The 23,578-nt window shown below is 48.0% G+C and overlaps 1 protein-coding gene across 2 annotated transcripts; it reads left to right on the top strand.

Annotated features, from left to right (window-relative positions):
- The first annotated feature begins 1,633 nt into the window (after positions 1-1,633).
- On the top strand, positions 1,634-23,301 carry MYOM3 (myomesin 3). Of its 2 annotated transcripts, none has more exons than XM_058040327.1 (36): positions 1,634-1,740; positions 1,881-1,955; positions 2,604-2,763; positions 3,176-3,333; positions 4,591-4,686; positions 5,301-5,389; positions 6,789-6,833; positions 7,023-7,163; positions 7,630-7,791; positions 8,036-8,177; positions 8,257-8,456; positions 8,701-8,754; positions 8,897-9,024; positions 9,576-9,759; positions 11,158-11,332; positions 12,416-12,537; positions 13,073-13,260; positions 13,369-13,495; positions 13,883-14,061; positions 14,136-14,250; positions 14,507-14,663; positions 14,975-15,084; positions 15,543-15,587; positions 15,698-15,834; positions 16,764-16,908; positions 17,392-17,451; positions 18,123-18,190; positions 18,416-18,526; positions 19,154-19,241; positions 19,847-19,885; positions 20,039-20,144; positions 20,868-21,031; positions 21,580-21,616; positions 21,728-21,750; positions 21,838-21,893; positions 22,751-23,301. In XM_058040327.1, the coding sequence occupies exons 1-36, from the start codon at positions 1,634-1,636 to the stop codon at positions 23,045-23,047; spliced, it is 4,290 nt and encodes a 1,429-aa protein (XP_057896310.1). In that variant the 3' UTR covers positions 23,048-23,301. The 2 variants fall into 2 exon arrangements, with proteins under 2 accessions (XP_057896310.1, XP_057896309.1); XM_058040326.1 differs by having other exon boundaries at positions 2,598-2,763.
- The last annotated feature ends 277 nt before the right edge of the window (positions 23,302-23,578 follow it).

Genomic DNA, 23,578 nt, shown 5'->3' with positions numbered 1-23,578 from the left:
AATTGTACAAGAAAATTATACTGGGAAAAGCTGAGGGTCTGTATTTTTATCAGGTTCAGATTCAAAAGCAGCAAAGCTCAAATCCAGGTGGAAGATGTGCCAAGGGAAAATTTCAGTCATGGAACACGAGCTAGGGAAAGATTTGCAGCTATGCTTGAACAAATTCTATTCAGCAACAATTACATTTGCAAAGCTGCTTTTCCAAAGTAACCCGAGCTTTGAGAGCCTGTGAACGTGCCAGGGCCAGGATCCTGCTGGGTGGCTGGGATTTAACTGCAGGACAGGGACACCAGGAGGGATCCAAAATTGCCTTTAATGCCCAGCCATTAATGAGAGGCTAAAAGCAGAGAGCTGTGGGTCCCCAGAGCAGAGGCTGGGAACAGGATGGGAGCCAGGAGTGCCAGGGTTTGCTCCTGTGTCCCACCTGTGCACTGGGATTGCTCTGGGAAGCTTTCCTGGTCACTCCTTGGGGAAATCCTGCTGCTCCTGAGCCATTCCTTGTCACTCCTGGGGAAATCCTGCTGTTCCTGAGCCATTCCTTGTCACTCCTGGGGAAATCCTGCTGCTCCTGAGCCATTCCTTGTCCCACCTGTGCACTGGGATTGCTCTGGGAAGCTTTCCTGGTCACTCCTTGGGAAAATCCTGCTGCTCGTGAGGCATTCCTTGTCACTCCTTGGGAAAATCCTGCTGCTCCTGAGCCATTTCTTGTCACTCCTGGGGAAATCCTGCTGTTCTGAGCCATTCCTTGTCACTCCCGGGGAAATCCTGCTGTTCTTGAGCCATTCCTTGTTCCACCTGTGCACTGGGATTGCTCTGGGAAGCTTTCCTGGTCACTCCTTGGGAAAATCCTGCTGTTCTGAGCCATTCCTGGTCACTCCTTGGGAAATCCTGCTGTTCTGAGCCATTCCTTGTCACTCCTTGGGAAATCCTGCTGTTCTGAGCCATTCCTGGTCACTCCTGGGGAAATCCTGCTGTTCCTGAGCCATTCCTTGTTCCACCTGTGCACTGGGATTGCTCTGGGAAGCTTTCCTGGTCACTCCTTGGGAAAATCCTGCTGCTCCTGAGCCATTTCTTGTAGGCTGGCATTTGTTTTCTCCATGATTTTTCATCCTTTCCCTAAGAGCTCAGCAGAAACATGTGTTCCCTCAGGATGTAAAGGACTGGATCAAGCATTTTTCTCTTGGAGAGCTGAGCTGGGACTGCTCTGAGTGGGCATGGGGAATTACACATTTGTACATGGGGAATTACACATTTGTACTGGGGAATTACACATTTGTACATGGGATGCATGGGACAGAGCTCTGCTTCAGCACCCTGGTTTGGTGAGAGCTGTCCCTGCCCATCAGATGGGCTTTAACTTCCAACCCAAACCATTCCAGGGTTCCTGATGAGATCCTGGAGAAACAGGAACAAAAGCTGCCTTTTGTTGGAGTGACTCCATTCCTGCCCCTGATCCCACTTTCCACAGAAGCATCCCTCTCATAGCATGGATATCAGAAAATACTTTTATATCAACCTTCACTCCCAGGCCCTGAACACCAAAGCAGAACAAGGACTTTAAAAGATTCTGTTAAAGTCTGATTTGAATGTTTCAATCTATTCCAGCAAGACAATTTGGCTTTGACATCTCACCATGGGAACCAGAGCCTTCTTCCACCACAGAGAGGAGGAACAGAAGGAAGAGAGGAAACAGAGCTTGGAAATTACCTCCACAACCAGAAAAAAAAGGTTTAAAACCAGGTAAGCCCCAGAGTCAGGGACAGGCTGAGTCCATCAGGTGCAGACAGGCCTTTCTACACATTCATGGATTTGCAGAATGCTGAGTTTGTGAAATGATGGAACATTATCTGGGTTCTTTTCCATGAACCTGCCCCTGGAAGTGAGGAAGAGGAGACCTTCAGCCTTTCAGACCTGTCGATAGCAGCTGCCCTTGCCTTGACCTCTGAGACAGCCAAGTAAGTCAGGAGTTATTGTAACTCCAATATAACATTGTGGGCAACACCACAGCTCTGCAGCAGGGTCACAGCTCTGCAGCAGGGTCACAGCTCTGCAGCAGGGTCACAGCTCTGCACCAGGGTCACAGCTCCCAACTTATTCTGCTGGAAGCAAAAGAGCAGGTTCAACCCAGAGGTTCTTCCTTTAAAAACACCAGGACTCAACTAAAATGCAGGAAATTAAATGATGCTGCCATGTGATAATGAGGAACATTGCCCTGCTTACATGCAGGGGTGTGAGAGAAACCAGATTTTATAGGAATAAATGGAAAATACTGACAGATTAATTAATGAACAGTAACAGATGGGACTCTCCCTCTTTCCCAGAAAATTTCAGCCACATCTCTCCTCCCTTTGATCCTTTTCCCAGCTTCCTCCCCAGGACCAGAAGTGGCCAAACAGTCCCCATGGCAGTCTGATCTCTTCTGGGAGTGCTGGTTCCTGTGGGGATAATTCCCTGACATTCCTACCACACTCCATCAGCTGGTGTTTCTGTCCTTACCACTTCTGATCTAACAAAAAGTGTGCTATCAACAAAAAACACCCCTAAAAAAGAGAGGAAAATTTTTGTCTTGACTTCTGTTGGCTTTTATCATCATGCAGTTCCAGGGAGTACAATCTGAGAAGGGAAGCTGAGCTCCTGGAGCTGGAACAGAGGGGGCAGAAGAGAACTCGCTTTGGGAATGACACGGAGAAGATGGAAGAGGAGCTCATCAGGATCTGCAGGCAGCTCCGAGTGAGGGCTGACAGGAAGGGGCTGCGCAGGAAGGTCAGAGCAGAACCCTGGGCTGGCACCAGGGGCCAGCAGGGCTAAAACTGTGATCCTACTAAAGCAGGTGATAGGACAACCCCAAAATCTGGCACCAGGGGCCAGCAGGGCTAAAACTGTGATCCTACACCAAAGTAGGAGTTAGGACAACCCCAAAATCTGGCACCAGGGGCCAGCAGGGCTAAAGCTGTGATCCTACTAAAGCAGGTGTTAGGACAACCCCAAAATCTGGCACCAGATGCCAGCAGGGCTAAAGCTGTGATCCTGCACCACAGCAGGTGATAGGACAACCCCAAAACCCCTCCAACCAAAGGCCCTGACACGTTACCAGAGGTCCCTGGTGCCAGAGGGTTTGTGTGAGAGCTGCCCCCTGCCCTGCCCTGCCCTGCCCTGAGCAGTGTCTCCTGCCCAGGCCCTGCACAAGGCCTCCCTGCAGAAGGAGCTGCTGGAGCTGCGCGCGGCGCGGGCGCCCCTGCTCTGGATCCCGCTGCGGGCACACGGCGTCTGGGAGAACATGGATGTCACCCTGGCATGCACCGTCCTGGGGAGCCCCCCGCCACAGGCCACCTGGTACGGCACTGCCAGCACAGCCCTGCCCTGCCCAGCAGGGAGGGACAGCTGCAGGGGGCACAGAAAACACCTCAGGGGTGTGGGAGCAGCAGGGACATGGGGGCCTGGAGCAGTGACAGTGCCATGGGATCCTTCTGGGACAGGGATGGTGCTCATGGAGGTACCCTGGACATCTCTGTAGGATCCTTCTGGGACAGGGCTGGTGTTCATGGAGGTACCCTGGAGATTCCTTTGGGATCCTTCTGGGACAGGGCTGGTGTTCATGGAGGTTTCCCTGGACATTTCTGTGGAATCCTTCTGATGTTCATGGAGGTTTCCCTGGAGATTTCTGAGGGATCCTTCTGGGACAGGGCTGGTGCTCATGGAGGTTTCCCTGGACATTTCTGTGGAATCTTTCTGATGTTCATGGAGGTTTCCCTGGAGATTCCTGAGGGGTCCTTCTGGGACAGGGATGGTGCTCATGGAGGTTTCCCTGTTTCCTGAACACTCCTACAAGGCTCATTCTGGGACAGGGCTGATGTTCATGGAGGTCTCCCTGTTTGCTTTTCCCACAGGTAGACTTGGATTTAAGTCTCAAAAAGCAGAATGTCCTTTCAGCACTAAATCACCACAAACATGCCCCAACAAGGCCTGGCTGCCTTGTACACCATGAGAGTTTCAGCATAAAGTGCTGCTGCTTCTACAGCTTGTAAAATACAACACAACTGTCACTTACTCCCTTTGTCTATTAACCAACCTCAGGGGGAGAGTGTTATGGACTGGGCCTGAGTGCAGCACATTCCATAAATACCAAAATAAATGAAAGATCACCTCAAAAGCCCAATTTGCACAGTGTCTTTTGATCAGTTTGAAGTGATTGGCCCTTCCTCCTCTGGAAGGTTTAAGTGTGCAAACATTTGCATTACTAATGACTGGTGGGCAGCAGCTCTGCCACTGTGGGAGCTCTGCATGTCCTGTGTCCTTCCAGAACGACCTCCCTGAATTATTCAGAGAGCAAACAGAGTCTGAACCTCCCACACATCCCTGGGAGCACAAGGAAGAGACATCTGTGAACTCACTCACAGGAGCTGCAGGGCAGGGGATGTAAAGGCAAGGCTGAGCAGCCACACAGGACCATGGAGGGCTCTGGGTTTCATTGCCAGACTGGTTTGGATTGAAGAGGGAGATCTGTAAAAGAGGGAATTGTGTCTGCTTCTCTTTCCTGTGGTGTTTGATGTGGGTCCTTCCCTAACAGAACATTTCCTTCTCTTCCACCAGGTATAAAAATGGAATCCCCATCGATCTCCGCCGAGCCCCAGCAGGAAAATACAAGATCCAAAATCAATTTGGGATGCTGACCCTGCAGATCAGCAGGTAAGGGCTGTGCCCTTGGCTGAGCTGCTCCTTCAGCTGAGTGAGACCTGCTTGCCCTAAATTCCCAGTCTGTGGATGATAAACAAACCCAGTAATTCTCCTGGAATCTGACCTTGCCTGCCTTTAAGGCTGTTGTGTTTGAGCTAAACCTTTGCCAATCTGCACAGTGGTTCACAAGGTTTAAAAACTCTACACAAAACCAAACAAAATTAAATTGCTTAATTTATTCTGCTCCTCTTTTCATGTATCAGCAACATGTTTTCCTTCAGGGTAAGGAATGCACATTAAGCACTTCATGAACAGACAAAAATGTGATTTGGGATGGATCAGTGTAATCAGAACAACGTTAGTTCTGATCTATGAATTATCAGTGATAGACAAATGCAAATCTTCAGTGCAATCAAGTGTTCCACATGCCTTTTGCTTCTTCAGTACTTAAAATGTTTTCCTTCTGGGTCCCAAGAGAAAAAATTGATGATGAAGTACCAGAAATGCTTGTAATTGAAAGGAAAAGCAGCTCCTGGATGAAAAGCAAACACCCCTGGGATTAAAGGGGAACCCCTTTGAATTTGTCCTGTGAAATATGAAGGAGGGGAATTTTTTTTTTTTTTCAGATGTTCCATGGAAGATTCTGCTGAGTACAGTGTGGAGGTGAAGAATCCGTATGGTGAAGCTTATTCCTTTGCTACAGTGCTTGTCAGGAGTAAGTACAAACATTCCTTTGGGTTTCAACTCCCCAGTGCTGCAGGGTCTTCCAAACATTCATTACTGGATAGGCACACACAGGCACTCTGGAAAGGACAGAACAGCTTCTCTTCCATGGTCACTTCTGGGCCCAGCCAAAGGTTTTCCTTTCAGATTCCATGTGGACACAGCTGTCCTTTCACTGGGATAAAATTGTACTAAATTTAGGAGCTTATTTCTTCTATGAAACAGCCCCACAGTGGAACTCAACAGGCTCACAGAGAGTCTGCTAAAGATAAGCAAGGAATGGTTCCCCAAGAGCTGTGGCTCTCAGTGGCACCTCTCAGGGCATTATTGCAGAGAATGTCACATTCTTCCCTAAAATCAGTAACTACCAAGGGCAAATGCAAGATTTTCATCTGGGATTTGTGTTCTTAAAATAACTGGCACAGACTCCACAGATACAAACTGTGCACAGCCAAAGCCAGACGTGGGGAAGGAAGCAAATAAACCACCAGCACATAAAAGGGAAATAATCTCCAGCTTTAGGAAATATGCAGAGCAGTCTCACAGAATCACAGTTTAGCTGTTCATATTTCATCTATTTATATCTAAATTAAAATTTTGTAATAAAACAAATGGACAGAACAGACTTACAGGCAATTGTAGACAATGACACCCTTCAGTGGGACTGACAGAGCCCTCTGCCATGGGGTGTGTTGTTATCACACTTATTTTCACATGCCATATTTTGATCTGAACTCTCTCTGGGATGCAGATCTCACAAGGAGACTGTGACTCCAGGACTGTAAAAGCAGTGTATTATCACATCTTTCAAGGCCTTTAATTAAACAATGCCAAAATTCAGCATAACTGGGAATATGCAGCAGGCATTTACCAGTTCTAAAGGGACACCAGCCCAGAAAACCTTCATTGCATCCTTCCCAGATCCCTCAACTGCCCCTGCCCTAATGCAGGACAAGTCACCAGGAGGTTCTCACAGTGGGGCCACAACAGGTGCTGCCCTTGGCCACCAAGCAGCAGCCTGAGGAAAAACCCCATGCCAATAATAACCTGCTCCTCTCATTGCCTGTGGGACCTTTAGGATCAGAGCAGGATGAGGAGGGAACAGGGGCTGTGGCTGGCACAGAAAGGCCTGGCTGGGACTGCTCTCCTCACCTCTGAGGATTTCATCTCCTGGAACATTCATGGAACAATTTCTCTGCAGACACATCCCCAGAGGCTTGTGAAGGGCATCAGGGGTCACATGAATTGAACTTTTAGCCCATGGTGACACTTTAAAGGTTCAAATCAAGGCTGGCTCGAGGGAAAAACAGTTTGCTGAGCATCACTGGGTGTTATTAAGATGATAAACACTCCATGAGATTTGCTAAATGTGTTTTCCTCTTCTCTTATAGAATATTATGGAAAGGAATCAGGATTTGATTCAGAAATATACAAAAGTGAGTAAATAATGAATGTTATTATTAATTATTTTTATAGCCTGATGCACTTGGATTATTTTTTCCCTGAGAGCTTTTCCTGTCAGCCTGACTGCACAAGTGCAAGGCTCACTCTAAATATATGACAATAAAAATACTCCAGGAGGAAGGCTCTGAAGTCTCTTTATCATGCTGACTTTCATTCCACAGGATCCCTTCTGGCCAGAGAGGCAGACTTTGCTTTTCCACTGAAACCCTTATTTGCAAGAGAAAAGGAGCCTTTCACCCTCTCCTGTCACTTCTCCTCTGATTTACTGGAGCACCAAGGAGGCATCACCTGGTTCAGAGATGGTTTGTAGGCAACAGCTGAGTTTGTGTGCATTTACCTCTGGGAATGTCCCGCTGGAATTCACAGCTGGGATTGAATGTTCACAGACAAAATAAGAAAATTATTAAAATCCAGGATTCCTGAGCTGTTCTCAGCTCTGCTCAAGCTACAGATGTTACTATTTAATGTTTGTGTGTAATGTTTTGGGGGTAATGACATTCCTGTTCATAAGAATATTTGAAGAGCCTTAGTTTGAAAAGCCTCCAGTGGTTCTCCAGGGAGAAAAACTTCTGGATTCTCTGTGTGTTCTGCTTGGGTCTTTCTGTGGATCTGAGTCCACAGCTGCAATCTGGAGGCAAAAAAATAACACCAGGAATGCCTTAGAGACCCCTGCTGCCATTCTGTGCTTTTTGAGGCATTTGGCAATAAATATTGCCACTCCTAACCAGGCAATCCAGGTGAATTTCCTTCCCCTTCTCTGCTGCACAGGGGAGCTGCTGCAGGACTCAGAGGGCCGGGAGCTGAGGTGCCAGGGCCGTGAGGCCTCTCTGACAGTGCTGTGTGCTCACAAGGAGGACGAGGGCTTCTACACCATCCGCGTCCCCTCGCTGCACGGACACAAGGAGCAGACCACCTATGTGTTTGTCAGAGGTACCTGCAGATCTCCTTTCCTGGGGCCTTGGCATAAAGAATTCTCCCCCTCACACACAAGGAAACAGCTCCTAATTTTGTGTGTGGATACAATTAGCACAATGACCAAATCTTATTTTCGCTGATGATTTCAGTATTAGAAAACTGTGTTACTGGGATAGGCCTTTAGACATTTAAAATTAATCTCCCCAGTGAAAATTCTGGAAAAGAACAGAAGCTCCCCCCCTCACGTGGTGTTTTGCAGATGCTGCAGCACTGACAGCTGGAGCCCCAGGATCCCCCCTCAACGTGAGGTGCCACGATGTGAACAAAGACTGCCTGCTCCTCTCCTGGGTAGCCCCCAGTGATGATGGAGGAAGCCCCATCCTGGGGTACCTCATTGAAAGGTCTGTAAGGCACCACTCAGAGCTAGGAACCCCCATTTATGGTGGCAATGGAACAAAGGAGGGCTGTGTGTCCCTGCAGGTGTGAGGCTGGCTCGGAGCAGTGGGTGCAGTGCAGTGCCCAGCCTGTCAAGGGCTGCAGGTGCCCAGTGCTGGGCCTGGCAGAGGGACAGACGTACCAGTTCCGTGTCAAGGCTGTCAACAAGGCTGGCACCAGCCACCCCTCAAGGGCCAGTGACCCTGTCACCACCCAGGACGCCAGCAGGGATAAGAGAGTGACAGGTTGGTGCCAAACCCTCAGAACCACGGGGGGCTGCAGGAGTAACTGAGTGCAGATTGTCCAGATCCTCCCCATTGCCACAAATGTCTCTGCTGAGCCCATCTTGGGATCATTCTGAACAGAGAAAGCTCAAAGTGCCATAGTTTGTGACATAAAATGTCTGTAATTGTGCACAGAACCAACGAGCCAGCCCTGGGTTCTGGCACCTCCTGTGGGTGGGTAACTCTGCCCTGTTTGTCATTGCAGTGATCCCATATGACCAGGGCAGGACCATAGAAATATCCAAGGATGACCTGGAGGGTGAGTTCAAATCTCCCCAAAGTGTTTGTCTCCTTCTTTATATTGAAGAATCTTCATTTATAGTGGGAGAACAGAATCCACTGTAAAAGAACTTTAATTTTCCTGCCACATTATCACTAAAGCCTTTTCTGCCTTCCCACAGGACACATTAAAATTCCCTTGCCACCCACCAATGTTCATGCAAGTGAGGTCAGAGAGGATTATGTGGCTTTGGCCTGGGATGAACCAGATCCACGAGGCAGAGAGCCACTGAATTACTATGTGGAAAAGGTAGGAAAATAATATCACACAGAAGGGGAGCTGCAGAGAACAATTTCTTTCTCAGCTGGGACATGATACAGGTGAGGCCATTCCCAGTTAGGAACTGGGGAGATCCAGCCTCAAACCCAGCTGGTTCAGCCTCTCCACCCCACATGTGCCCTGAGCCAAGGCCCTGACTCTGACACAGCTCAAGGACTAATGACTGACAAGCCATGGACAAGGAATTTTAACACCACAGAACAGTGGCAGAATTGTAACAGGAAGAACTGAGAATACCTCACTGTCCTGTTCCCCACTAATCACTCTGTTGGTTAATTAGCATCTTCTGCCCATCTCCTTTCACGCATTCTTATTTCTCACCTCCTGTAGCAAAGGCGCCCTCCGCTGCCAAGGGTGAAAACTGTGGGTACATCCACAAGAAATACATAATTTATGGGTTTAGTTTGTGTTTTGTTTGGAGCTTTTTAAAATTCCTTTCCTCCAAAGCCCAGCTTTGTTATTGGTCAGGAGGGGTTTGTGCTCCCTTTAGGAGCTGTAAATCATCTCCTTTTCCCTTGCAGTGTCTCGTGGGCAGCAGCTCCTGGCAGATGGTGAACCTGGAGACGCCAGCGAATTCCCCAAGATTTGCACTCTTCGGGCTGGAGAAGGGAAAATCCTTCCGGTTCCGCGTGCGTTCTGTCAACAAGTTCGGCATCAGCGAGCCCTCGGTGCCCAGCGCGCCCGTGCTGGCCGGGACGCCGCCCGGTAACGGGAACGCTGCTCTGCCGCGCCTGCAGCAGCCCTGCAGGGGGGCGGGCTGACAGCAATGGGGGGATTCTCTCTAAACCTCATGGCTCTAACTCCTGCACCGGCCCTGCAGGGGGATGGACTGCCGGGAATGGGGGAATTCCCTCTAAACTTCATGGTCTGAACTCCTGCACCAACCCCGGAGAGGGCATGGGCTGCCAGCAATGAGGGCATCCCCTCTAAACCTCATCATTTTAACTCCTGCACCAACCCTGCCAGCAATGAGGGCAACCCCTCTAAACCTCATCATTTTAACTCCTGCACCAACCCTGCCAGCAATGAGGGCATCCCCTCTAAACCTCATCATTTCAACTCCTGCACCAACCCTGCCAGCAATGAGGGCATCCCCTCTAAACCTCATGGTTTTAACTCCTGCACCAACCCTGCACAGGGCATGGGCTGCCAGCAATGAGGGGGATCCCCTGCCCTGCCCACACTCCCCTCTAAACTTGGTGCTCTATGGTTACACAGCAGTACTTTGATATAAGGAAATCTCTTGAAGCCCTAAATCCTCCTTTAATTGGTTTGCAGTTGGCCAGGGCAGTGTTAATCTGAGCAAGCAGTGAGCAGGGAATTACATTTAATGGAACAGGAACAGTTGAAGGCTGTGTTGAATCCAAGGATGCTTGCAGCGTGGTGTGAGGGAGGTGACAGTGTGCAAGGAATGACAGGAGGCTGCAGCAGCCCGGGCTGGGGGCTCAGCCAGGACAGAGCCTCTGCATGGCTGCTTTGGCTTTGGGGTGTTTTCTCCCTGGACTGAACTCACACAAAGAGGCCACAGGCTCATGTTGGTGTTTCTGTTCTGCAGAGGGATGAGCACTGACTCTTTCTTTGTGTATTGTCCCACACTGAAGCTGCTCCAGGGTTCACTCAGAGATGGAAATGCAGAGGGGAGCAGGTCCCAGTTCAGGGTGGAGCCAAGGACAATCAAGATTAGCTTTGTTTTTCCTCTGCTTCAGAGGAGTTTGTGTGGGGAGACTGCAGAAATCAGTGGGAGAGAAAGAAGTCATCTGGCAATCCCAAGCACAGATCCTGTAGAGCAGACCCCGTCCATGGCATTTTGCTCTAATTCCACTGAATCCCAGAATGGTTTGGGTTGGAAGGCACCCCAAAGCTTATCCATAGGCAGGGACCTTCCACCATCCCAGGCTGCTCCATCCCCACCCAACCTGGCCTTGGCCACTTCCAGGGATGGGGCAGCCACAGCTTCCCTGGGCAACAATTTGAAAACGGTGCTCTGGAAAAGGTGAATAAATCAAACAGCCCAACTCATTTATAATACTTTGGGCTTTTTTAAATTACAGATTTTAACCCTGACTACTTTCGTCTGTGTTTTTTGTTTCTTTCCTTTTTTAGCTCCTCCATCTCCACCATCTCAGGTTCTGGCCTTCAGAGACACCAGGACATCTGTTGTTGTGCAGTGGGACAAGCCCAAGGATGGCCCAGAGCCCCTTGGGTATTACATCTACTGCCGGGAGACGGGCACGGAGCAGTGGCAAACAGTCAACAACAAACCAGTGACAGGGACTGAGTGAGTGCAGCTCTGCTCCGCTGAGGGAGGCCAGGGGCCCGGCCTGGATTCCTCTGCTTCTGCCTGGAGTCGTGTTTCAGATAAAAAAAGACCTTCCTTCAGTCCCCACGCACAGGCTGGCAGGCACAGCAACAGCAGGGCCTCGGGGGGTGGGGGGATTCAGGATTGCTGCAGGCCTGAGCCAAGGCTGTGTGCTCTCCAAGGGATGGGCTCTACAGCCCCACTGAGCCTGGGCTCTACAGCCCCACTGAGCCTGGGTTCTACAGCCCCACTGAGCCTGGGGCTCTCCAAGGGCTGGGCTCCACAGCCCCACTGAGCCAAGGCTGTGTGCTCTGCAAGGGCTGGGCTCTACAGCCCCACTGAGCCTGGGTTCTACAGCCCCACTGAGCCAAGGCTGGGGGCTCTGCAAGGGCTGGGCTCTACAGCCCCACTGAGCCTGGGTTCTACAGCCCCACTGAGCCAAGGCTGGGGGCTCTGCAAGGGATGGGCTCCACAGCCCCACTGAGCCTGGGTTCTACAGCCCCACTGAGCCTGGGGATCTCCAAGGGCTGGGCTCTACAGCCCCACTGAGCCTGGGGCTCTCCACGGGCTGGGCTCTACAGCCCCACTGAGCCTGGGGATCTCCACGGGCTGGGCTCTACAGCCCCACTGAGCCTGGGGCTCTCCAAGGGCTGGGTTCTACAGCCCCACTGAGCCTGGGGCTCTCCAAGGGCTGGGCTCTACAGCCCCACTGAGCCTGGGCCACCAGCAGAACCACATTCCATGGGTTTGCCTGTTTTCCACTAGAGTAAGTCTGTGCCAATCACATGCAGAATTTACAGTCACTCTCCAGCTGTGGGGGTCACATGTCAAGCAGAAAAAGTCCATTAAAAAGTCCTGTTTATCTCCCTGCCCATGGTGACTCATCTCCATCTCATCCATACCCACTGTGAGTTATCTGCAGCCTTTTCATGTGACACATTAATTGGTAATGACTAATAATGATTTTCCAAGAACCAAACCTTATTAAAGTGTGTTGATGTCTGCTTCAGCACTGTTTACCTGTGCACAGGCAAACACAAACATATTCATTTGCTCTCCCAGGTTTACTGTTCCTGGGCTGCAGCCTGGAAAGGAATATGTGTTCTGTGTGAAATCTGTCAGTGATGCAGGACTGAGTGAGAGCTCACCAGAAACAGATCCCATCGTTGTCAGGCCAGCAATTGGTGAGTAGTGACCAAATGAAACCCCTCCAGCCCATCTGTCAGGCACAGCCACCACTGCCTGCTATGGTGACAGTGGCTGAGAAACAAAACAAAAGGGAACTCATTTTCCTGTACCCTGCAGCTTCTGCCATCAATTACACTTGCCAAGCGTGGACAGAGTTAATTAATTAGCACTTTGTCCTAGCAGCGTGTTACATTTGTGGTGTTAATTTGGCTCTGGGTACAAGTGACCATTTTAATTGCTCAGTTATGTGATGTCTGGAAACCAGCATTGGGAATTTCTCAGGGAAATTATAAAATCCTACAATCACACCATCCAGGACCTAACCCTCCATGTTCCCACTTTATCATCCCACTGCTGCCACCTTTTCTGCCACACAAACCCTAAAGCACCAGGCAAGGGACCTCCATAGGCACATCCAAGGGTTTTGCTGTGACTCCAGATGAGAACGTGGACGTTGTGCTGACACTGCTGTTCCGTCTGTCCCTGCTGTTCCGTCTGTCCCTGCTGTTCTGTCTGTCCCCCTGTGCCCAGCCTGTCCCTCGGCCCCTCGTGACTTTGTGCTGCTGCACTGTGGCAAGGCTGAGATGACCATTGGCTGGAAAGCCCCGAAGCACAAGGGAGGAACAAAGATCCTGGGATATTTCCTGGACCAGCACGAGCCCTCTGAGCCCGACTGGCACGAGGTCAACGCTCGGCCGATTCCTCGGCGCGTCTGCACGGTATCCATTGGGGCACAGCTGAGAACAGCTGCACCAGGGCTGAGCTGGGCTGTGTCTGCTCCTGCAGTGCCCTGCTGAAGTGACCAGGTCTGCCCTCTGCACCCCCAGGTCAGCAGCCTGCAGGAGGGACACCTGTACCAGTTCCGTGCCCGTGCCATGAACAGGGCTGGAGTCGGGGCAGTGTCTGAGCCCAGTGACCTGTTCAGATGTGAGGAATGGACCATGCCAGAGCCAGGTATCCCTCGTGGAAAACCATCCAGGAAAATGGCACCAGCTGAGTTTGTAATCTCCTCACTCATCCAAGGGGTTTCTGCCACAGAAATGGCTGCTCCCAGGACAGAAAAGCACAAAACACTTCCAGGGGTGTTCTGATGTTGTTCATGCGTTACACAGACAGAGCACCCAGGTATTTAAGTATTGTTTCCAGAGAATGAAGAATCAGGATCTAAACTCTAAACCCCCTTTTCTTTACACCACAGCAAATAGCATTAAAGCAGCTGGTGATGCTATTTCATAAACCTACCCCTAATTAGCATAGAAACCATCTCCTACAGACGTGCTACCCCAAACTGTGCTCTGTGACCCCAGCCCAACTGCAGTTTCCCTGCTCCCTCTGTGCCAGGCCCTCCTCACGATGTCAGGTGCACTGAGGTGAGGGACTGCTCCCTGCAGCTGCACTGGGAAGCTCCTCTGTACCTGGGGGCAGGGCCGGTCACAGGGTACTTCATAGAGCTGTGTGAAGAAGGCTCAGAAGAGTGGAGACAGATAAACAAGCAGCCCACAGCCAGCACCCACATGAAGGTCTGTACCTGCCCTGAGTGTCCTGGTGCTGCTTGTCCTGCTCTGACACTAATTCCTGGCTCTGTTCCCTGCAGGTGTCAGACCTGGAAACAGGCAAGTGCTACATTTTCCGAGTACGAGCGCTGAACAAGGCTGGAGTTGGACCCCCCTCACTCCCCTCAGACCCTGTGGTGGCTAAAACCAAACCTGGTATGGAGCTACAAGCCATGGGACTGGGCCAGCCTGTAAATAAATGTATGATATGGGTGAAAATGTGCTTTGTGATGCATCAGCTACTTGTTCCACAGCAAGAAACACCCTCAGTAAAACAAAGATGATCAAATCAAGCTGCCCAAATGAATTAGCTCTAACTGTGCTCTGTGGTTGTGTTCTGAGTTAGATGTGCAGAAGCTCAGCCCTGGTCTGGTTTGGTAAGGAGTGTTTGGTGGGTTTTTCACACATCCAGGCACAAATGAAATTGAAGTCGGGGTGGATGAAGAGGGTTTCATTTACATGGCCTTTGAAGCTCCTGAAAAGAATGACTCCTCTGAATTTATCTGGTCAAAGGACTATGAGGGACCTCCAGATCCTGACCGAGTCCAGATTGAAGAGAAAGGCAATAGGTGAGTATTTAATGCACACTGAGAAAATGAACTGGTGAGTAAAGAACATATTAAACACCAAGGAAAACCTGCAGCCAAATGTTTCCCTGTCCTTTCCCTGATTCCCAGCCCTGGAGTCCGTGAAATGGGTTGGGCAGTGCAATCTGGGAGCAGCTGCCATCCTGTTCCCAATATCTTTATATATTGGCTCCTCAGAGTCATTTATAAATTCCAATAAGTTCTACATTTCATGGGTGTATCAAATTCTATCCCAGGAGACATCATTTCTGAGGAAAATATATAATTTTTGCTATTATTCTTTTTACTTCTAGATCAAAGCTGATACTGAAAGAGCCCTCAGAGAAGGACCTGGGTGTGTATTCAGTGGAGGTCACAGATGTAGATGATGATATCTCTGCCAGCTGCACGTTAACAAAAGAAGGTAAAAACTGATCATTGCCAAAAAAAAACTAATGTGCCCTCATTTTCTAATCTTAGATGTTGAGAGGAAATTTTCCTGCAGAAGAATAGTGAGTGACTGATGTCACTTCATGGTATCACTAAAAAGATGTTTCCCATTCCTTGAAGGCTCAAGGGCAGTTTCTTTTACAATCCCCTAAGGAAAGATTCCTGCAAAGTCATTTTTCCACTGCAGTTCACATTTCACATTTGGCTACACTGTCACAATGATTTATAACTTCTTTAGCACGCTCCCTGAATTGATCCAACCAATGTTTTATTCAGATATAGCCGACAATTCCCTTCACCACCTTTTCTAGTCCTCCCCATTACTGAATGTTTTACCTTCTCTTTGATGTAATGTTCATCAACAAATTAAATTAAGTTGATACAATTAATTTGTTTTGGCCTAGTGTTGACTTTTAACTCTCTGCATTGCAGACCTGGACAAGTTATTGAAACGCAGCCACGAAATCAGGAACCCACGTAAGTTGAAGCAGCAAAAAGCCACGAGCAGGGGCCAGCCTGGGAAAAGGGAAGCCAGCAGAGCCCTGGCTGTGCCTGGGATTCCCCTGGTGCCTCTCTCTGCCTGCCAGTGATCAAGCTGATATCTGGCTGGAACGTCGATGTCCTGGAGAAAGGGGAAGTGAGGCTGTGGCTGGAGGTGGAGAAGCTGTCCCCGAACGCGGAGCTGCACCTGATCTTCAATGACAAGGAGCTCACCAGCACCCCAGTAGGTTTTGTTCTGCATTTCATCCTGGCTCACTTCCCCACTCTGAACATGGCACATTCCCAGTTTTCCAAATTTCTGATGGGGATTTTGAACTGAATACAGGCAAATCTGATGAATTCTAAGAGCAGATGGAAGAGATTTATTTCTCAGTCCAAAGCACTGGAAATAGCCCTGTGTGTTACAGCACCCTCCAACCTCCTCAAACATCCACAAAAATGTTCAGGCCTCCTCCTTGTCCTCCCATATCAAATTAATATTAGAACATGTAAAAAATACTTGGAATGAGAGGAGCAGAGGAGAGAACAGTTGAGAATGAAGCACAAATATAAATCATGGGCTGTCAGCTCAGTGCAGAGCAGCAATGCCCAGATAACAACCAGGACCCCCAGAACAAAGGACGGGTCCAGGCCAGAGCAGTTCAGAGCTGTCCGTGCCCTGTTGGGGGGGTTAAATCAACATGTAACAAGTTTATCCAAGGCTTTATCTCTTCTAAAATCTGTCTCCTCTCCACTGGAGAGCTGACAGGGATCTGCATATTTACCAGGCTCGTTGCAAGGACAATATTTGCTCAGAGCAAACAGGCAGTGAGGCAGTGATGATGTTTGTGTTCAGGCACCTGGCACTCCTGGGGGCAGGAGCTCAGTGGTACCTGCACCTCAGCAAGAGGGGGAAATATTCCCCACCCTGGCCAAGGATGGAACTGCACATCACAGACTGTAACCAAGTGCAGCACTCCCATGCCACTGGAAATCACAGATACTCTGGTTTCAGCTCTGTAATACCCATGAGGGAAGGATGTCTTCCTCATCCTGTAAAATGAGGGGACTTTATAAGGATACAGGTACAAAATAACTGCAATATCTGCTGTGCCAGGAGCAGCTCTGCTGTGGAATCTCTTCAGTTTCTCCTATTTCCTCTGTTTTACACAGACACACAAAATCAACTTTGTCAAAGAGAAAGGCCTCGTGGAACTGATAATCCAGGATTTCTGTGCTGATGACAAAGGGATGTACACAGCCCAGCTCAAGGATGGGAAAGCCAAAAATCAGTTCACCCTTGCTCTCATAGATGAAAGTAAGTGAAATTCAGAATCAAATATAGACTGCCATGCTCAGTGGAAACTTTGTGAGGCACTTAAGGCCCCAAAGCATTTCCAACAGTTCTAATGGCACACTGGGAATGGGGAGAGCAAATTTTAGCCCAGATTTAAAGTCCAGGAATCATTTAAAAAATTTTCTGAATCTCTCTTTACCATTAATTAAAGCTTTTAGTCTTATAAATAGGTGCTTGATGATAAAAGCAGTCTGCTGAAGTGGAATGCTTAGTTCTTGCTTCCAAATATTTTACATATTAGCTTGCAGTGCTGAACTGTGCCTTGGCAGCAGAGTGGGGAGTGTGCAGTCATTTATCTCAGGGCAGGATCAGGCTGGAAATTCAATGTATTTAGCAGCAGGTTCACTGCACTAAAGGTAATAAAGACAAGGAGGAAATATCTCTATTGCAAAGGAAATATCCAGTAATGGGGGGTTGTTAACTTTGTCCTTTGCTGTTCCATAGCTTTTGCTAAAGTGGCAGAAGAAGCTGATGCAAAACGGAGACAATGGAAGAAAAAGCAGGGTAAGGTCAGCCAAAGGCCAAGGATTGTCAGAATGAGGCCAGGATGGCAAAAGCCAAATGGATTTATTTCACTCCATCATCTTTTCAAACACAGTATTCAAGCTGAGGTGACACTAGGATAGACTCCTTGTTTTCAGATACTTTGCCCTGCCCTTAAAAATCAAATAATGAACTAGTTTTAGCCAGGCTAGGCAGATTTATCAGTGGAGATCCTCTGCATCAGTGCTGTGGCACTGAACACTTTCAAACCCTGAAAACTGTCCAACCTGAATATACATTCTGTAATTAAGATCCACTTGTAAAAACCAGGATTTCTAGCTAAGTTTGTAAAGATCCATGCATTCCACTTTCACCTCCCACCTATGGTGGTGAATAAAGAAGTTTATAAAACAAGTTCATTGCAAAAATACTACAACTGAAATGTGATACCCTGCTAGTGAGGATAAAAATATTCACTTGTTAATGACTGTGACAGCACGTTATAAATCCAATCTCTTCTCAGCTGCCCAGTATGGGATGAAAGGATCTGAAGTAATTTATTTCAGTTTCCCCTCCCTGCTCTCTGTTCCCTCGGGAATTCCAGGTGCACTGCGGGAATCCAGCACTAGATGGAAGCATTCCCGCAGGAAACTCGGCACAGGCACCATGAGAGAGGTTTCATTTCTTTCCAGGTCCACATTTCATAGAGAACCTGACATGGAAAGTTTTGGAGAGCTGTGAAGTGCTCCTCACCTGCAAGGTAACAGAATTCCTTCAGCATCAATTTTAGGTGCAATTTTCAGAGGATATGAGCAGTGCAAATGCTTTGCTGCATTTTTAAGGAAATGGTTTCTTTTGGGCAGAAACTTTAACAAAGAAGGGAAATTCTCAGATTCTGGAGTAATGTAAGTGATGATTCATATTAGGACATCCAAGAATTAAGAAATCAAAAGGATTTTGACTTCTAAATGTTGGCTTCAAACAGGCAACAAACCTGAGGAAGGACACCAGCTTCCAGTGGTTCTTCAATCACAAGGCACGAGCTGGTGGAGTGTTTGATCCACAGACTGGGATGGGAACTCTGCAGATCCCAAAGGTGAAACATCAAACAGCTCAGAGGTCCACAGGAAAATGGAAAAAAAAAATGGGCTGATCTTATTCATATTCCATGTGGGTTCTGGGTAGTGCCCACTGAGTGACAGAGACGCTGAGAAAAGCCAAAGAGGAGAAACTTTTAATGTTACAGTCAGGCTCTGAATCTGAATTCTAGTGGAGTTCATGGCAGGGGGTTGGAACTAAACAATCTTTGAGGTCCCTTCCAGCCCAAACCAGGCTGTGATTGAAGATCCTAATAAGAATTAAGATGTTTTTAACAGTGGGTGGCTGTGCAAAGTTTAACACATCCTGAGAGACTGAAAAGAGCTGGTTTCACACAGGGACTGAGGCAAAAGCTGAGCTACTGAACCCCAAACCCAACAGCTTCTGAACCAGACCCCCCTATCCTTTCACAGGAGCTTTTGGGACAAATTTCCCCTTTTCCCCCCTCATTTCTGCTCAGTTCAACCAAACTGATTGGGAAGGAATGAATCTCAGCTTTTCCCCTTTTCCAAATCCTGCCCTGTTTCAGTGATAGGGGAGATTTCTCTGGGAGGGGTGTTGTTTGTTTTGGGGTTTGTCTGGGTTATTTTAATCAACATTACACATGCACACACGTATTTGGTAGGTAACCAAAGCAGATGAGGGCCTGTACAAAGCAGTGGTTTCAGATAACCGAGGAGAGGACTCCACCCAGCTGGACCTCACAAAAGGAGGTGAGAGAACTTTGGATCACACAATAAGACACATTCACACCCCTTTTGGGATTTAAACGCAAATATCCTCACTTCCTACAAAACCTACATGTCCTATGTGCTTTTATAGGAGTTAAAAGCCACACTAAAATATTACTGGTTGAATTTAAAGAGTTTCCTGCTCTACATGCTGATGTCATTTCCACCTGCAGTCATTTCTCCAGCCAGGGCTGCTTTATAAATTCTGCCAAGCCCCACAGATAAAAGCTCAGGGATGTTTCAGTCACTCCAACCCAGAATCAATCAGGAGGTTCTGCTGCCCAAGATTAAATGCTGCCCCGACATCTGGAATCCATCATGTGAACCTGGTACATAAATCTCCTGTCTGGGAGGCACATGCTGAGTGGGAAGGAAGATAGGAGCATCTAAATTTAGTAAGAAATGCCCAGCATCTGAAAACAAATGAATCAGAGGCAAAACCTCCATTCCCAGTGAGCTGTGCCACAGAAAAATACAGCAAATAACCCGTGGGTATAAACCATCCCAACCACGGTGAAATTCAGTGGCAGATTGGAGGTGGTTTGCTGTGATTTGTATTTATAGACACTTCAATCTTTGTCTTTCAGCCTTTGAGGAGCTTCTGAAGGAGCTGTGCAGGATCAGTGGTATGCGAGGGGAGAGGTGGGAGGGCACAGCTGGCCCTGGGTGTGGAACCAGCCCAGCACCATCCCCTCCCTGCTCCTCTGGCTGGGATTTTGTCCTGGACAGGGAAATCTGGGAATTCCTCCTCAATTCCAGTCTTTATTTTACACCACCAGCTCTTTCTGCCACACCTCTGAAAATCCAGCCCACTGAGGAGGGCATCAAAATCTACACTGAAGTCAAGTACTACACAGACTACATGAAAACCACCTGGTACCACAAGTAAGTCCCCAAAAAATATTTGCAAAGCTTCTGGAGCACTGTTCTTTCTAACTGTTTATCCAAATTTAAACATTTGGGCCTGAGCCCATACATTTTTTCTGGTTTTGTCTGAGTAACGGCTGAAATCCACAATTCACTCCCATCCTGGAACAAGTCTGGGAATTCCAGAGTGGAAAGTCATGTTATTTTTATGGTAGCACTGCAGAAATATTTATAAGTGATCATCTTTCCTAGAATAATAATGATGCTGCACTTATGGTACTGCTCAGTTACAGCCTCCTTGGTTACAGACAGAATTTTTTCAAACACTTCATTTTTACTACTTCATGTTTTCCTAAACCACTCTCTTCCCCCACTCTGAATAAAAAATATTCCCAAAATTACAAAATTCTTCCCAAACACCGAATAATTTAGCCTCATAATGTCTTCCTAAATAGAGAGCTGGTGTTTTATTAGATACCACCTACACATGGAGATAAGGAGGTGAACTTTTAATAACACTCAAGGGCTACATCCTTACAAATATTCAACATCTAAACAGGATTTAATCCCTTAAATAACAACTAGGAGGTCTTTTGTAGAGTATATGAAGCTCTGGCAAACTGCCTCCAAGTGCAGCCCCATGGATTTCCTCTCTCCATGGAATGAATGCTGACTCCCACTGGAAAAAGTGATTTCTCAGCTGTGCTGAAATGACAGAAGTGCCATCACTTGCTCACTCAGGGAGAAGCAGCTGGAGAGCCGGGACAGGAGCAGAGCTGGGAGCACCATGAACCAGCTCTGGCTGCACATCCTGGAGCCCGGGGAGGCCGACAAGGGCAGATACACCCTGGAGATATTCGATGGCAGCAGCTCCCACAGACTGACAGCAGACCTGTCAGGGCAAGGTGAGCTGAGTCACCCCTGAGCTGCTTTCCAGGAGCCCTCAGAGCTGGCCAGGGATTGCTCTGCTTTCTGGAGCTGGAGCTGATTTCCATGTGCAATCCCTGTGGAACTGGGCTGAGGGGGACAGGGAAGAGCCCACAGCAGCTCTCACGAGGAGAGGGGAAAGGACTGAAGCCTTTAGGGAGCCTTGGCACTGCTGGGGAAAGGATGAGAACAGGGCAGCTGCTCCTGGGACGTGTCCAATTCCTCCCCTGGACATCAAATCTCACAGGTGGCATTTTGGAAAAGAGAACTTCCAGGATTACAAAAGCTTTTCCAAACTGTTGGAGGTTTTTTCCTCCTCTAAACTTCTCTTTGGGAAGAGAGAACTCAGTCCCACTTATTTCAGTACACAAACAGAGCTGTGATTCCTTAAGGCAGGGGCAGATACCATCTATGGGATAATTGCATTTATCATGCAATCCCAGCACTGGTAACAATAACATAATGCTAAATCTAATGAGTCAAACAAAACTAAAGGCAACTTCCCTAAAACCTTTCATTCCTGCAGCTTTTGAAGATGCCCTGGCTGAGCACAAGAGGCTGAAGTAAGTTCCTCCTAAATATTTTCACAGCTAAATCTATTTTGAGTCTCACACTGTAAATTGTTCATATAATGGCTAATAAATAAAACCACAATCATTTTCTCTCTCTTTCAGGGAAGCAGCAATAGCAGAGAAGCGTAAGTAAACGAATCTCTTCCCTTCAGTGAAACACAGCCAGGTTTGCTGATTAGAAAAACTAAAATGTTCTATTTGTTCATTCCCAGGCCGTGCCAGAGTCGTTCAAGGTCTGCCAGATGTTGCCACCATCATGGAGGACAAGGTGATATTGAGTAACTCCATGAATTCCTTGCACAGACACAGAGGGATCAGTGATGGGGAGGAAAGATCCTTTTGTACCCTCCTGTGCACTGCCAGGGGTGGCAAGTGCTGCCCTGCTGGGTCACCCTCACTGCCAGACCCTTGCTGCTGTCCCCCCATCTCACAGGATTGGACTCTGAAGGCCTTTAGGTGCTGGGCCTGATTCTCCCATCAGCCCAACTCCCTGCTTTCATTTCTGAGTCACATTTCCCTTCACTCAGGCAGCACAAACCCCCTGCAAATAACTGCAAACTCACCCTGTGCCTGTTTCAGTGCCACCTCACAGCACAGGCAGCTGTAAAAACCAGTGAGACAAATATGAGTCAGGCCCAGTGCATTCAGGCAGGTTAATCCTGATTGCACTGGAGGAAATCAGGAAAAGGAATATCAGATATCAGTGCTGGAATGTCACCAATGCAAATGTGAGAACTGATTTTTATTGCTCTTAATTTAAATGATGTGTGGATGTGGCACTTGGGGATGAGGTTCAGTGGTGGCTGAAGAGCTGGCCTCAACTTTAAAGTTTTTCTCCAACCTAAATGATGCTGATTCTATTCACTGAATTTCCCTGCACATTTACAGCTCCACAATCCATTTCTGTTCTGTGAACTGAATTTCCCTGCACATTTACAGCTCCACAATCCATTTCTGTTCTGTGAACTGAATTCCCTGCACATTTACAGCTCCACAATCCATTTCTGCTCTATGAACTGAATTCCCTGCACATTTACAGCTCCACAATCCATTTCTGTTCTGTGAACTGAATTCCCTGCACATTTACAGCTCCACAATCCATTTCTGCTCTCTGTTTCACCACAGACCCTGTGCTTAACCTGCTGTGTGTCTGGAGACCCCTACCCAGAGATCACCTGGTTCAAAAACGAGAAGGTCATCGAGTTTAAGGACAGATACAAGATGGATGTGAAGGGCTCAATGGTCACAATCACCATAGAGAGAGTCTGCAATGAAGACACAGGAAAATACAGCATCTATGTCAAGAATAAATATGGCTCTGAAACAGGGCAGGTCACCATCAGTGTCTATAAACACGGGGAGATCCCAATAGGAACAGAGCAGGAAGTCCCAGCTGGGATTGCCACAAAAAAGCGTAAATGAATTCATTGTCTCCTTGAAATGGAAAGGAATTTAACTCCTTCAGATGCCTTTTGGTGTCTCTGTGTTTATTGTAGCAGTATTTCAGTGGTTTGGCAGTTGTTATAGAACAATTCTGGGGTGTGTGTGTTTGTGTGTGTGTGTGTGCTCACACGTGTGTGCACTGCATGTTCACCCTCCAGACAGACTCTGCCCTGGTAAATCTGTGTGGGGCTTTCAGTGGAGGGGTTTTGTATTAAATCTCTACATGTGACAGATGTTCTTGTAGCCTCTGTGCATGTGTCATTAAACTCAACCCCTTGGTGCCATCTCAGCAGTGCTCTGAGTATATCCATTATGAAATCACTCCACCTGTGGGTGCAAGGGAAGTCAGGACATGCTCCACACATTAAAATGACCCTGCAAATCAGGAATTCTCACAGGTAAATGTAGTCACAAATCTGGCTCTTTCTTTGTAAGCCTTCTTTAAAATTACCTACTAAAAAAGGGTGGTGAGTTGGTAAGAAGAAGCTGAGCTTGTGAATTGTGTCTCTA

This window comes from Melospiza georgiana, chromosome 24, assembly GCF_028018845.1.
Source record: "Melospiza georgiana isolate bMelGeo1 chromosome 24, bMelGeo1.pri, whole genome shotgun sequence".
NCBI classification, from domain to species: domain Eukaryota; kingdom Metazoa; phylum Chordata; class Aves; order Passeriformes; family Passerellidae; genus Melospiza; species Melospiza georgiana.
Note: the sequence above shows the minus strand (reverse complement) of the source record. Positions and strands in the feature narration are given on the sequence as shown.